The sequence below is a fragment of the Acipenser ruthenus genome, chromosome 17 (genome assembly GCF_902713425.1).
Source record: "Acipenser ruthenus chromosome 17, fAciRut3.2 maternal haplotype, whole genome shotgun sequence".
Classification (NCBI taxonomy): domain Eukaryota; kingdom Metazoa; phylum Chordata; class Actinopteri; order Acipenseriformes; family Acipenseridae; genus Acipenser; species Acipenser ruthenus.
The window spans coordinates 22,000,467-22,014,954 of NC_081205.1; the positions used below are offsets into that span (position 1 = coordinate 22,000,467).

The window sequence follows — 14,488 nt, forward strand, 5'->3', positions numbered from 1 at the left end:
GGTCTCTCTCCCCAGTTCTATACCCCGCACTCATTCAGGATCGGCACAGCCTGATCAGCAGCAAAAGCCAATGCTGGTCATCACCTTATAAAAACTATGGGTCGCTGGTCATCAGAGTTGAACATAGCCCATCTTACTAACCAGCTCTCTCTCTTTGTCCTTGTTTGTCCTTCTTCTTTGTTTTGTTTGTCCTCACAGGTGCGGTCCTTGTGGGGAGCCGGTGGTCCATCCTTTTGGGCGGTTAGTGAGTCTCACTTCCCCAGCCTCGAGTCAGTTCATAAAGTCCGGACCCTGTACTTTGCCCTGGCCTGCAGGCCACTAACAGTTCAAAACTAGCACTCCTGGCCTGCAGGCCATCATCACAACCTCGAGGCTAAGCCTCTAAATACTAACCCATATCTTCATGCAGCTCTAGCTCCTGCCAGTGAACTGCCAAACTGCTAGTCCTGTGTGCTTATATCCTTTTTTTTTTTTTTTAGTGCTGCTCAGATAACTTAAAATTATAATACATTGTGAAACTCTTGCTCTTGGATCTCAGCAATTCCCTGGTTTGGTGTGAAGTGATTTGATTACAGCATCTTATCAGTAGAGAAATACCAAATTAAGCGCCTTGATGACTTTTATGAACACACACAGTTTTATAGGGATAAAATAGCAGTGGTAAGCAATTTTTTCCACCTAATTGTACAAAGCATGATCCCTGTGTTAATCAGGGCTTCTCATTTAAAAATAGAGATGACTTGGTAAAATAATAATAATTAAAAAGTGCAGTCCAATGTGCTGGATCCATTGCAAAAGTGTCTCATATTAAACCCCAAGCTCAGTATTCACATTTTCATTCACATAGTGGCTTTCTGACACAAACACTGACACTAACCCAGGGGCAACTGTCATTATATTTTGTGATTAGATGTTCTCTACAATTCAATTAACAAGAAGGGTGAAAGAAAAGTGGAAACTGGTGTGAACAATCACCACAGAGAACTTCAGGGACTCATTATTTATGTCACTCATTAGCCTCGCTATTTTCTGTATTAATTATTTTTCTTAAGTTTGTATGTATATGTGTATATCTAGAAGTATGTAACACTCTGTGATTGTGTATGTATGCTTTTGCATCTTCAATGTAAACCATTTGTTGGTAAAAGGTTATTTAGAGGCTGTGGCTTTTGCTGGCTTCAAGGATGTGGGGATTCAATGATAAATAAAAAAATATATATGATAAAAATGAATAAAAATGTCTTACCTTCCACTGACAACAAAGCACGCTACCAGGAATATGAGCAGCACTATCCCCCCTGCAATTGACACTGCGAGGATGGTGGGCTGATTTGGGTCTCCGATCGCAAGCATGTCTGCCGAAGGGAAGGGCAAGCATTGGTGTAAATACTGCAGCACTGCAAGTGTCTGGGATGTAAATCAAGACATTTCCTAAAATGTGACGTGCCATATTAGACTTACGTAAGCTGCTCACCAAGAATAATTGGACAGCAGACTAATTTCAGTGACATCACAAGGGTAATAAAGGAGAAAGACGTTCTACAGTGGCCATTAACACTGGATAAGACACACGTTTCCCTTTAACAATGCACTGGAAACTATCAGTTGTGGACTGTAGTAGCCAGTTATTCTAATTTTTATATTTAATGTTTCCTAGAAGACCATACCCTGAACCCCAGATGCAGCACACAAGCCCTCACCTTCATGGCTGGTCTCCAGCTCGATTTCTCCCCCATAGTTTCCATAGCCTCCATCGGTGCGTGCACGGACCCTGAACACATACGTAGTACCTGGTTTCAGCCCATCTACTGTCATGCTGTTGGACTTAGTCTTCAAAACAGTGTAATTCTGGTCTCTTTGATTCTGCAAAAAAATAAAAAAATAAAAAAGTAAATGTCAAATGAAATTAATTTTGGAATGTTTAGGCTGCTAATACATTGTATGCTTTTTTTGCCAGTGCTAGGCATCATCTTCCCTTCATTGTATGAAAGCTTTCCTCCTTGCACTGAACTCCCAGTAAAGCTTGTTTTCTGACTTGGAAAGAAGCAAAACTGGAGGAATGTAGTTAAAAAATACCAATGCAGAATAAATTGAATATGGCTGTTAGATGCGTATTGGTATTAAATATATTTTTGATACCAGCAGAAGACTAAATAAGCCTAATGTGTTGTTATAGCAATACAATGGAAGAGATCAGATGTGCTGCAGCTTTAAAGCTTATTAATGAACCGTCTGTTGTAACGCAGTTGCCAAAAGTGTGCAAGCCTATGGGCCCCCAACTGTGTGCAGATTTACCCACATCTTATAATCTCCCAAGTAAATCATCAGCAATCATTTTATAACTGGCTCCTTATGGAGCTACATTAACCATTTCCCTTTCAAGGATGAACTGATGCCACCAGAAACCAAACCTAATTATGGCAGTTTTTGACCTACATAAAAACCAATAAATACTGTAAACTAACAAGTTCTAAGAGAGAGCACTTTCATTTTATATAATCATTTTAAATTGTGTGTGGCATATGTAAAGGGTGTCAGCTGCATTTGAAGACTTTACAAACCAACACATTTATATGAAACGGTGTTGAACGTAGCTTTGGTGTACAGAGGACCCATTACTTGTACTCATATTAGTACATTTAGATGTCATATTTGTACTGGCACTTCAGATCGTACTCTGATGACATCACTACAATTTGTGTCGCTAATTTTTATTTATCTGTGAAGTAATTGTTCCTCCTCATTCTCGCATGGATTGGCTCTTTATCCCTAGACTTGAGACTGAAAGCGATCACTGCCCAATAGCGCCTGGGAACTCATTAATGCATTTCTCACATAGAAACATAATGTGTTATATGTAGCGTTCGACATTTTCGTTTTTTATCTTAACAATTTTTTCCCGGGAGTTTATTTTACAAATATTGAAACAGGGATAAAATCTGTAAAAAATGTGTTTTTAATTGAAACAACGGTAAAAATTGGGAAATAAAATTCTCAGTATACACAGTTTACATGTGGAATATGATGCATAGCTGTTCTGGTTTCTGATTAAGTGAACGTGACATCAGCACAAAACAAGGCAGGTTTATTCGCCTTGAAATCATAAAAAGCTGGTAATAGGTTTTCTACTTCTGTATTATACAAACTCTTTAAAAAAATACAAAAATAAGTTTTGTTTGCAATGGATACTCTGATGATCTGAGTAATAGGCACACCCCTAGGATAGAACAATCACATTAGGCAGCGTCGCAAGACAGGGGGCCTTAATGACTTAAAGTTACAAAATAAACCATTAAACAAATGACTCAGTCCACCATTATAAAGCACCACCATTGAAAAAAAATGAACCCCACAAGCATTATAAAAACCGTCAGCATTTATAAATTCCACTTACTAACCCTCTGGCATTGCCTCAGATCATAATTTGGACAGCTTTTAATAAGGGTCATAGGGTACAGAAAGTAATAAGTGGAAAATGATGCTTTCCCATGTGTGCAATAATTGAAAGTATTCTTTGGAGGTGTCTCTATAATCACTGACCTTTTCATAGTAGATCACTTCATATTCCACTATGGCGCCGTTGGCTCGCTCCGGTCCTTGCCATGCCAGGGTGATGCTATCTTTGCTTTTCCTCTCTTTCAGAATCACACTTACTGTAAATGGGAAGCATGCGGGCAGGTAACATACATCATCTACTTATTAGGAACGATTGTTGTTATAATGCACTGTAAAATGCCAATTGGCCATTGTGGCATTTTGATGGCAGGTGTTTGTGGTTAGCATAAAAACAAACATTGCAATTACGTGAATCTCTTGCTGCTGATTATGATTTGGCATCGACGTGGACATCTCAATCTATTTTATTCCACATCTACCTAAAGTGGATGTAGGGTTGTACTCATTTACTCTTGGTATTGTTGTAGCCTGTTAACATGACAGAGGAACCACAGAAAAATTAACCAATGTGTTGTCAATATAACCTTAAAGTATCTTTTAAGAGTTCACTCCTCATCAAACACCTGATTAGTACTGTACCCAACGGAGTAACAAAGATTGGAGTGATAGCTATTCAGCACAATGTTATCCTTCACAAAATTGATTTAAAAAATACATTATAAGACTGTTGAAATACATACAGTATATATATAGCATTTAAATAAGAAGAGAAAGAAAAAAATATTCAGTCATTTTTACTGAATAAATACAGTCCACAGATTCTGGAAAAAAATCCATTTTCTTTAGAGTGCTTTTTAATTAGTTGGCTGCCAAAAATCACCAGTCATTAACACTTGTCTTATCTGCATTAACCAGATGATCTATTGAAGAGGGGAAGTAGGACATACTCATGAAACTTAGTAATGTACAGGTGCTTTTCTTCTATGAATAACCAACATATCGTAACAAGTTACATGCCACAGCAAACAGAACAAGAATCAATACTTGGAGAATATAGAAAAACACGGGTATTACTTAAAGGAAGGCCTATTTATAAACTGGTCAAAAGTTTAAATTACATTATGCATGTCAAATCGCTGTCCAGTTATGCAGATATATTTTCAATTTCATAATTTACATTTACAAAGTGAGAAGCTTACCACGAGAATGACTCACTGTCATCCTTTTAAACAATTCCCCCCTAAGTAATAGTTTCTTGACACTCACCTCTCCCTTAAAATTCTAATCACTCTCTAAAGCTCTCTCAAGAAAAGCTGCTGTTGGTTCATGCATATTTCAATGCAGCACCCCTCAAGTCAAACAGGGCTGAACCAGAATACAGTACCAAGGTTACCAAGGCTATTCTGATATGTCAACCAGTCTGATTGGAGCAGGCACTTTACAGACAAAAAAATTGAATGAATGAAGCAGCTGCCGTCAATATCAAGGTCAATCTACTCAATCGCATTTTTACTCTGTTACTGGAGGAACAGAGTAAAAATGCTCCTCCACCCCCCACAAAATCTGTTGTTCTTTTTATTATGTCTAAACTACAACAGCAAGCCCCATTTTTCTAAGAGTGTTAGCCTTCCCCCCATTACTGTGGTATATAGTTTGGAGCCATTTTTTTAAGGCATAATTTAAGATAAAACCATTGACCTGTTGTCTGTGATCATGTTTTTACTGTATTGTTAGCAATCTGTTGCCAATGGCTCTTTACAAGTAAATAATATAAAAGAAGAGTGTTTAGAGCAGAAAGAGACATGTACATTTAAATGCTATAAAATATCGTATCTGTACACCTCTTAAAACCAAAGCTGAGGGAGCCTCTGTGTACATCTTTTGCTGCTCCATAGAAAGCTGCTTCTTCTACAGACAACCAAACTTGTTGTGGAAAATAATAAGGGCAGCACTCAAGCACCTTCCATGGGTACCAACAAGTTTACTAGTATGATAGGCCTTGTATCAAATCAAGAAAGAAAATAATGGTGTGATTGTGACCATGGTTGAGTAAACTCACCTGCTTGGCTTGTGGTGATATTGACAGATATGCATTGTTTGGGGCTGGGGCTCAGGTCTGAGACCCCGTTGACTGCCTCAATATCAAAGGTGTAGTTTGTATGGGGGAGAAGGTCCGTGATGAGCACTTTGGAATAGGAGAGGCCGAACTGCCGCGGGACAAAGTGAAGGCCACTACCACAGGGGCTGCACTTCCTGCCATCACTGGAGCACTTCCTGCAGTGGACACTATAGCTGACATCCCCTCGACCCCCATTCTCACGGGGAGGGCTCCATTCCAGGGTAACTGACGTCTCGTTAATGGTGGAGATTGGGTTTTCTGGAGCAGATGGTGGTCCTATTGGGGTAAGAGAGAGTATAGACTATTAGGGTAGCATTTCCAAAGCAACCCCTACATTTCCTTAAAAAAGAAACACAATAAGCATGTGTTGTTGCTATAGACCTGTCATGAAAATTATCACAATCAGTCTATTTAACCTTGGTAAATATGATACTCCAGTTGAACAGCCCTCAAGTTAGCAAAGCTATATCACTATAGGAAGATGTGATTCTGTTAAGCTGTATATCAGGTTGGTATGCCTGGCACAAGTTCAACCTCATTAGACTGGTGAATGTTACAGACTATAATAAAAATGTCATTTGGTGCAAAGAGGCACTGCTACTGTGGGTTTTAGATCTTCTATTAGAAGTCTGTTTTCTTTGTCTGTTTTCAATATTAAAGTTGTAGTATATACAGTAATCAAAGCCCCTGTCACTTCGGTTACTTTGTTGTTGTTTTTTTAATCAGCTGCTTTGGCTTTGTTGCTGTGAGCCGATGCACATGTATTGATGAGAGCAAAGAAGGAAAAAATGAAACTGCAAATTATATATTTTATCTGCTGTTTTGTTCTAATTTAAACCACACACTTAATGCTGCATAATTTACAGAGAATGTTTACATCTTCCAGATACTGTTTTCAGAACTAAGGAAAAATAACTATTTCCAAATGAAACTTGTTATTCATCTTTAAATGAGAAATATGATAATTCCTGTCACATGGGCAGGCAAGACAGGAAGCTGTAGTAAACAACTTGGCTTCTATTCTGTTTGAGTAATTTAGGTAGATAGTCCAGTAGCACAGACAAAAATAAATGTTTTTCAAATGTAATGATGTATGGCACAAGTTAATGGTGACGGTAAATATTCTAAAGTGCCGCACTTAGACACTTTTCCTCTCCATATACAGTTTATTTGCATCATTCAGCAAAGGAGAGTTACCTGTTTACCTTAATGGATCTATTTGTGTAACTGGCCTTTGCGTGAATGCTTGTTTCCACAGAATAAGTCATGGATTGCAGACTGGCAGCTTGCCTGTGATTTTCTGAGGTGATGGGTCTATCCTAATACACTTCCTAATATTAATTCTAAACATCGAAAGTCTTGTACTTGCCAGTAATATAATATTTGAGGCTTACAACATTGCCAATGTTTTACTGTTTCAAAAGCAGCTTCTGACAACTGAGGGGCAATAACTCAAGACAGGCAGTGCTGTCATTTATAAGGACTATTAGGTACCATCACCGCTACCCAGAGCCAGTCAAGTCAGATGCCCTATGCATCTACCACCAATAGATGGACCTTGGGGGAAATTAAATGAAGGCTAGATGAGTAAAAGGTAAATACCATTCAATATCATAACATAATACAAATAACATTGGTGTGTTTGGGTATCAGTTAATGCACTTATAGTAACTGAAATGGGGAGTCCAGAGATTAGCCAACTTGCAAACAGCATTTTGTTATTGACTCCTGGCTAAAGGGTAATTGCAGAACAGGGGTTTAGGAATTAGCCTCTTCTTTGGGACTCCCTGTTTTAATTACTATGGTCTACCTCTTACAATTAGTTACTTTAACACAGCCATCATTATTTTCTGGCAGCCAATACTGCATAAACCAACTTTTAAATCTTGCCTAGTGTCTTCATTCATAGTTGGTTTTCTTTTAATATATTACTTCATATTAAATATCTTACCAGAAATTGATAGCCTTATAAATAAAATCCCAGATTGCTGAGAAGGCTTTATTTGTGTGTTACAGGTGGTCCTTTTTTTAATGGAATTACAGACAAAAAGTGGAAATATGGTGACAGCAACATTGAGTAAGTTTACTGTAAGAAATTATATCATATGTATGAATGTTGAAAGTGTTTGTTCAACTGGGATACATTAATTCATAGTAAATAATGTCCTGATTATGTTTCCAAATAATATAGCTCCACGTGCAATACACTGAGTAACAAATGTATGGAGAAAAGTAATCTGTACTCGTAGAAAGTCTGCATGTAGAATATTAAAAATATCTTCAGATGTCATTTTAATTGCTTTTTTTACATTTCCTTTTTGATGTTTTCAATCATTCTGAGTGGTTTTTGGTTTTGAATGGAATGGGAAAGTATGTTCAGTGCTGGCACTTACGATATTCAAGAAAAGCTCAAAACCAAGTAAAGCCACATGTAAGGAAAAGTATGGAGGAATATTGTTCTTCCATAACATTCAGTATACCCAGGGAATATAAACAACAGTGCTTCTGGAGCAAGGGAATACAGTGGAGAGTGCACGACCAAAACAACCTGAAAGGTAGAGAGAGAGAGTTCCTTATCCATACCAGACACATTAGGAATGGAATTTTAATCGTTTTTTTTATAAGAAGAAAATGACAGTTCCCATTTAACTGGTCAACTCTAGTGGAAACAAGGTATTTGCCAACTTGTACTATTTGCAGTATGTACTGTACTGTTTGCATCAGAAAAAAAGGGAATACTGCCACTTTGATGGGGGGAATCAGCCACCTTCCTGACAGGATGTTCATTGAAAGCAATGTAGAGGACAGGTGATATGCACAAGCTCTGCACAACCCGAGGGCACTTAGGCAATTAATTTTCTTTGTCTTTCTTATATTATACTGACCTAAGACCCTTATTAAATTCTCTCCTCTGCACCTTGGAGACTGATTAGCATATAGTATGTATGCATATTATATATATATATATATATATATATATATATATATATATATATATATATATATATATATAATATGCATACATATATATATATACTGTATATTATATATATATATATATATATAGATATATAGATAGATAGATAACAGATGTTTTAGAACTGACTAGTGCTGTTACCTTCCCTGCCTTTAATTGGTGTAGCCCAATAGAAAGTGGATGGGGTGCAATTTGTACTTTCAGGGAGGTGGGGAAGGGTTCTTAGTTTCTTAGTATTACTTTGAAATGCATTGTAATACTACAAAGAAAAATATGAGAAAATACGATTTGAAGCATTATGAAGGCTACCACAAGCAAAAATAATATCGCATCAGTGTCAACCTTCTAGCTCTGGCAAGTCAATGAAATAGACACCACTTATGGCCAGATGTTTATGAGTGATTTATAACAAGAAGACATGAATGGCTTTGCACTGTTAGACTGAGTAACATGATAAAACAGAGAGCAAAAGAGCTGAGAATCATATGTCCCAATAGTATAATTTGCAGAGGGGAAGGGGTTTTGATTTTACCCAATGATCCTTGGTATTACACACAGAGTTTAATTGGCATGTGTTTCTGTACATTAATCAATACTTGTTAACAGCCTGATTAAACTAAAAACATCTAGGGACTTTACATTGCTCTATTGTCACAAGGAATGAGCAAACCCCAGAATTTCTTCTTATTGAAACTATTTTGCATTTAACAATATGCTTTGATAAATTAAGATATACAATGCTGTAAACAGGCTATAATCTCCCTTAAAATGATATATAAAGTGGAAGCTTTTTCTCATTTCTATCTTTCTATTATCCAAACACATGCTGTTAGAATGACATCAGTTTCTGGATTTGATCCACTGACAATTATTATTATTATTATTTATTTCTTAGCAGACGCACTTATCCAGGGCGACTTACAATTGTTACAAGATATCACATTATTTTTACATACAATTACCCATTTATACAGTTGGGTTTTTACTGGCGCAATTTAGGTAAAGTACCTTGCTCAAGGGTACAGCAGCAATGTCCCCCACCAGGGATTGAACCCACAACCCTCCGGTCAAGAGTCTAGAGCCCTAACCACTACGCCACACTGCTGCATTTTGTTTCCTTCTGTACCAATCACCCCCAAGCTTCAAAGGGTGATCTTCCTTTGTATAGAGGGTAGGAGACTAGTGTATTCTTCACTTAAGATGGACAGGTCTGTAACCTGTGGCTCAGGAACCACACAACATGCTCCCTGAGTGTTGAGAGGCCAGCTTTCATCCTTGCTGCCAAATTAAAATGGCTTTCATTTTGATCCAAGGCTTAGGTGTTGCAAGGTACAGCTTTTTTCTTTTCTTTTCAGCACTGCAAATGGCTTGATCATTTGTACATTTGATCTACCTCTTTTCTTTATATTATTATTATTATTATTTATTATTATTTATTTCTTAGCAGACGCCCTTATCCAGGGCGACTTACAATCGTAAGCAAATACATTTCAAGTGTTACAATACAAGTAATACAATAAGAGCAAGAAATACAATAACTTTTGTTCATTGCAGAATAATATCATAGCTTCACTAATGTATTGTTCTTTCTCTTTAGATTCACTTTATTTATCATTTTCTGTTTCAGTCATCACATCCAGGTGATTTTTTTTTAAAGTCAGAAGTTTAAAACACCCTTGTGACTGCAATACAGCCCTCAAACATGTCTAATCACCAAGTGCAGCTGGTACATAGAGTGCAACTATTAAACTGTGGCCCTGCAACACCCTGTTCTCAAGTGGATCAAAGAAACTACAAATTGTTTTCTATGTGGCATTTCTTACTGATGTATTTTTATACATACACTAGGAGTGTTGCAGGGGAACAGGTTAATAGTTACACTCTGGTGTACCAGCTGAACTTAGAGAGAATCTAAAGAATCTAAAGAAGAAGAATACATATTTAATTAGTGGCTCTTTAAGGTGGTACTATTAATTTTAGGACAGCTGGTGTTTACTTGTCATATCTAACATTACTCCCTCATGTAAGGTGGAGTTGACAGTTCTCAAGGGAATAAGAAATGTGCTTCATATTCATTAATTGGAATAGCAACATAAGATCAGGGTGATTTGCTTTGTGGGTTATCAAACAGTACTGTAAACACACCAGTGTAAATTTTAGAAATCAGATGCACATTTTAACAGGTAATGATAATGGAACAAAACAGTTTAACCTTGCACACTTTAATATAGCAAAACCGCAACAAATTATAGTGCCCCACACAACAAATGCTTGTTTCTGTCACACACCATCCAAGCGCTTCCATTTGTAAAGAACATTAGTTACTTTTTTCCTAATAGAGTGAGATATACAGTTCTGGAGTATTAAAAACACCACTTAGAATATAACCAACTTCAACTCTGACTGCATATGTGCTATTGCAGAATGTGCTTTATTTTAGCTTTAGCAATTCTGAGAGGTCATGATTACGTTAAGTATCCTGGAACTGCCGATTTGTAGAACCCTTGCTAATTACCTATTTATTTGTGTTTTGTATTAAGTCTACCCCAAAAGCGTATTGCTAAATTATAGATTCTTGTAAAGAATAAAACTTACTTGTACAGGCCATAGACCTGGGGTCTGTCTCTGCCCGGTAGTAACCTTTTTCACAGACGCATTCTGAAGCACTGTCCAGGCTTGAGTAGCTGTGAGGTGGGCATTTCACACAGTAGGCATCCATGGCTGAAGCTTTGTAGAAACCAGGTCGGCAAGCTAAAAAAATAAATAGATACCATCATTAGAAAATAACCACCGGCAGAAATAACTTGCAGAAAAGAGTATATTTAGCACTAATCACAGCTAGTTTTCCTTAATGAACTTTCAAAACCATTCCTGTTTATTGGTAAAAATACGGTACAGATTTGACTACAGATAGGAAGCTGTGTGGTCCAGTGGTTAAAGAAAAGGGCTTGTAACCAGAAGGTCCCCAGTTCAAATCCCACCTTAACCACTGACTCATTGTGTGACCCTGAGCAAGTCACTTAACCTCCTTGTGCTCCGTCTTTCGGGTGAGAAGTAATTGTAGTGACTCTGCAGCTGATGCATAGTTCACACACCCTAGTCTCTGTAAGTCGCCTTGGATAAAGGCGTCTGCTAAATAAACAAATATTATTAATATTGACGGTATTGCACACACAAGTAGCAAAAAGCAAAAAAGCTGAAATCCTGTGCCAAATACCTTTTCTTAATAGAGTAATATCATTTAAAAATATCTGCATAACAGACACATTTGATAGATGTCAGACCTAATTATATATAACAACAACCAGTATAATTTTGCTTTGATTGTTCTATACATAGTTTTAAATGTGAATGTTTTTTGTATATGCTTTTAAAGGAAAGTGATTTTATTTTGTCAGTTCAATGTACTTTAAAGAAACAATCCCTTAAGAGATAGAAGAAAAAAAATCTCTGTAATACTATGTCTAGATATTTTTCACCACAAATTCTTTTGATTAAATTTAAAAGGGAAAATAGAGATATTTTATATTTCTTTAATTTTAAAAACTTTTTTTTTTTCTAAAATACAAAAATGATATTGTAAAACTAGCCCAAGGATTACATTTGTGTTATGACACAAAATACAAATAATTCAGTAAGATTAAGAAAAAAAGTTTAGTCATGCAAAGAGCCTTCCTTTAATATGTAAAGTAAACACAAGTCCCACCTAGGCCCCAAAGTTACCAACAACATGAAAACAATAACTACACAAATATGAGCAGTGAAAAATATTCTAAAGATCAATACAGCCACTTTGCAACTGTCAAATGAAAAAGTGCAAGCTACTGTAGGTAAATGCTTTTTACTCTAACAAAGCATTTCTGATTGGTATTGTAACATTAGTCTTTCAAAGAGGCCAAATCACTTAGATTTAAGTGTATTATTTACAACAGGTAATGATAGCATACGTATGGTGAAGTGATTTTAAGAGGTGGGAGGAGTGCTGATTGTATGCCATAACACAATGCAGAGTGTCCCTATAAAGAAATTATTTTTAAGGTAACAGTACACAAGACTGTGAGTAAAGAATCACTATTATTGGTAATACAATGCTTTGGGTGCGTGACTAAGTCATATTACAAATAAAGTGTGAGTTGCTTTGCAGCTCAACAGTAATCTACACTGACAAGTTTTCCATTGGATCTCAATGGAACTTACTGTATTCAGTCTCTGTCTGTACCCTTTGGTTATGCACCTGCAGCATGATCACTGCTCAACAGCTTTCTAGAAGCCAAGCAGGGCTTGTCTCCAACTCCTTGCTAAGTGGATCAAAATACTCCAATTCAATTTCTAGTTCAGTCCTGTTCACTCCTAATTATGCTTGAATACATCTCTATGACAAAGCTAATCTTTTCCTCTCATCGTCTGTCTCTAAGTCTCTTTTTCCTTCTGTGTGCTCACAGTAGCTTGTTTTAGGTGTAAGCTATACTTTGGTAAGACTTTTACAGTTAAATACTTTTACTCCAGCCTATTTAAAGAAGGCATTGTTTTGTCTAGTTGAGTCTGGCACACACACACACACACACACACACACACACACACACACACACACACACACCCACACACACACACCCACCACAAGAAGTCTCAACCACTGCCACTGACAATCATGATAACATTACAGGCACTTCCCAGTTGGAGCAGGATGATTCATGGTTAAAATGGCTGGCAACGTTAACCTTCTGAAAGTGCCAGCCACATTCAGTGATAATGGTATAATAGCCACCTGTCCTGTCTCCATATCACAGAATGGCTACGGCAGCCATCCAGGCTTCAGAGCCCCTTGTGCCCTCTCTGGAGTTCTCCTGAAATATTTTTCACAAGCCACTTAAAACCCTTTCTCCAGTTTATACAATTCAACTGTATTCCCCTAGCACTGGAAGTAAGCGAGCAATGCACTAAAAAGGCCTGCATTTTGGTTACTCTCCAGAGGGAATGGAGATTTTGTATTCTGCATCCATCGAATATTTCAGACAAAATGTCCAGGGATTCAGTTTTCAAGGTTAGATTTTCAGACTAAAGAAAGCAGACCTGTTTATGAATGTGCGATATGCATTTTGTATGCTGGTTTATTTATTTATTTTTATCCACACTTGACATTAAGCCACCTGTGGGAGGTATGATAACTTGCTTCATCCCCACTTAGTGTAGAAACCCTATGGACCTTTAGGAAAGCATCTTCAAATAAAAATAGAAAGAAATAACAAGCAAAAAACACTCAGGCGAGAAACCAGTAGGGAAATTACAGGGAGAGGAAATAATGTTGACAGTTTGAAATCATCCTAATTTTCTATACACATAGATAGTCTTCATAGAAACTTGTAATGTACATTAGGATATTGGCACACAGGTGACTAAAGGTTCTACATTAAGATTGGTAAGTAATTTAAAACTTAAATAATCAATATCATCTCAGTGTCACCATTTAACACAACTATAATATACATTTTTGGTTGAATATGGCAAATACATAGGGTACAGTTTTATTTAAGTAAAGAGCCACTGTTTTTAAGAGGTGATTATAAAGTCAAATGGAAGAACTATCTACTATAGAGCAATACAATACAGGTAGAGGCAACATGACAGGCAACCACATTCCAGAACCTGTAGCTGACACAACTCAGTGTTATACAGGCACCATTGATATACTAGAAAGAAGCATTTTCACAGGGACCTTCACATTTTCACAGATGGCATCCTTCAAAATAGCAAACCTTCATACCAACACTATTAAAGTAAATATAATGAACTGAATGGATGTCTGAATCTCATTTATAAATGGAGCCTAATTGTATGTTGGTGCAGTACATAGATCTTGTTTAGTTAGATGTCGGTTTTATTTCATTTTCAGGCCTTGGACTTTTAAGCCTACATCCTAAAGCCAGTTTTTTTTATTATTATTTCACAACATAAAGAAAAGAAAATATTGGGGGGAGGGGGGAAAACAAAGTCCCTAG

General features: G+C 36.9%; 1 protein-coding gene across 1 annotated transcript in view; it reads right to left on the reverse strand.

The window, feature by feature from the left end:
• The window catches only part of LOC117423429 (ephrin type-A receptor 3-like), a 117,179-nt gene that overhangs the window by 43,970 nt on the left and 58,721 nt on the right, over positions 1–14,488 (reverse strand). The window contains exons 4-8 of the mRNA XM_034039209.3: positions 11,088–11,243; positions 5,456–5,791; positions 3,541–3,653; positions 1,701–1,863; positions 1,247–1,355 (exon numbers count right to left, since the gene is read on the reverse strand). Coding sequence (XP_033895100.3) covers positions 1,247–1,355; positions 1,701–1,863; positions 3,541–3,653; positions 5,456–5,791; positions 11,088–11,243 — 877 coding nt within the window. The remainder of the gene's footprint in view (positions 1–1,246; positions 1,356–1,700; positions 1,864–3,540; positions 3,654–5,455; positions 5,792–11,087; positions 11,244–14,488) is intronic.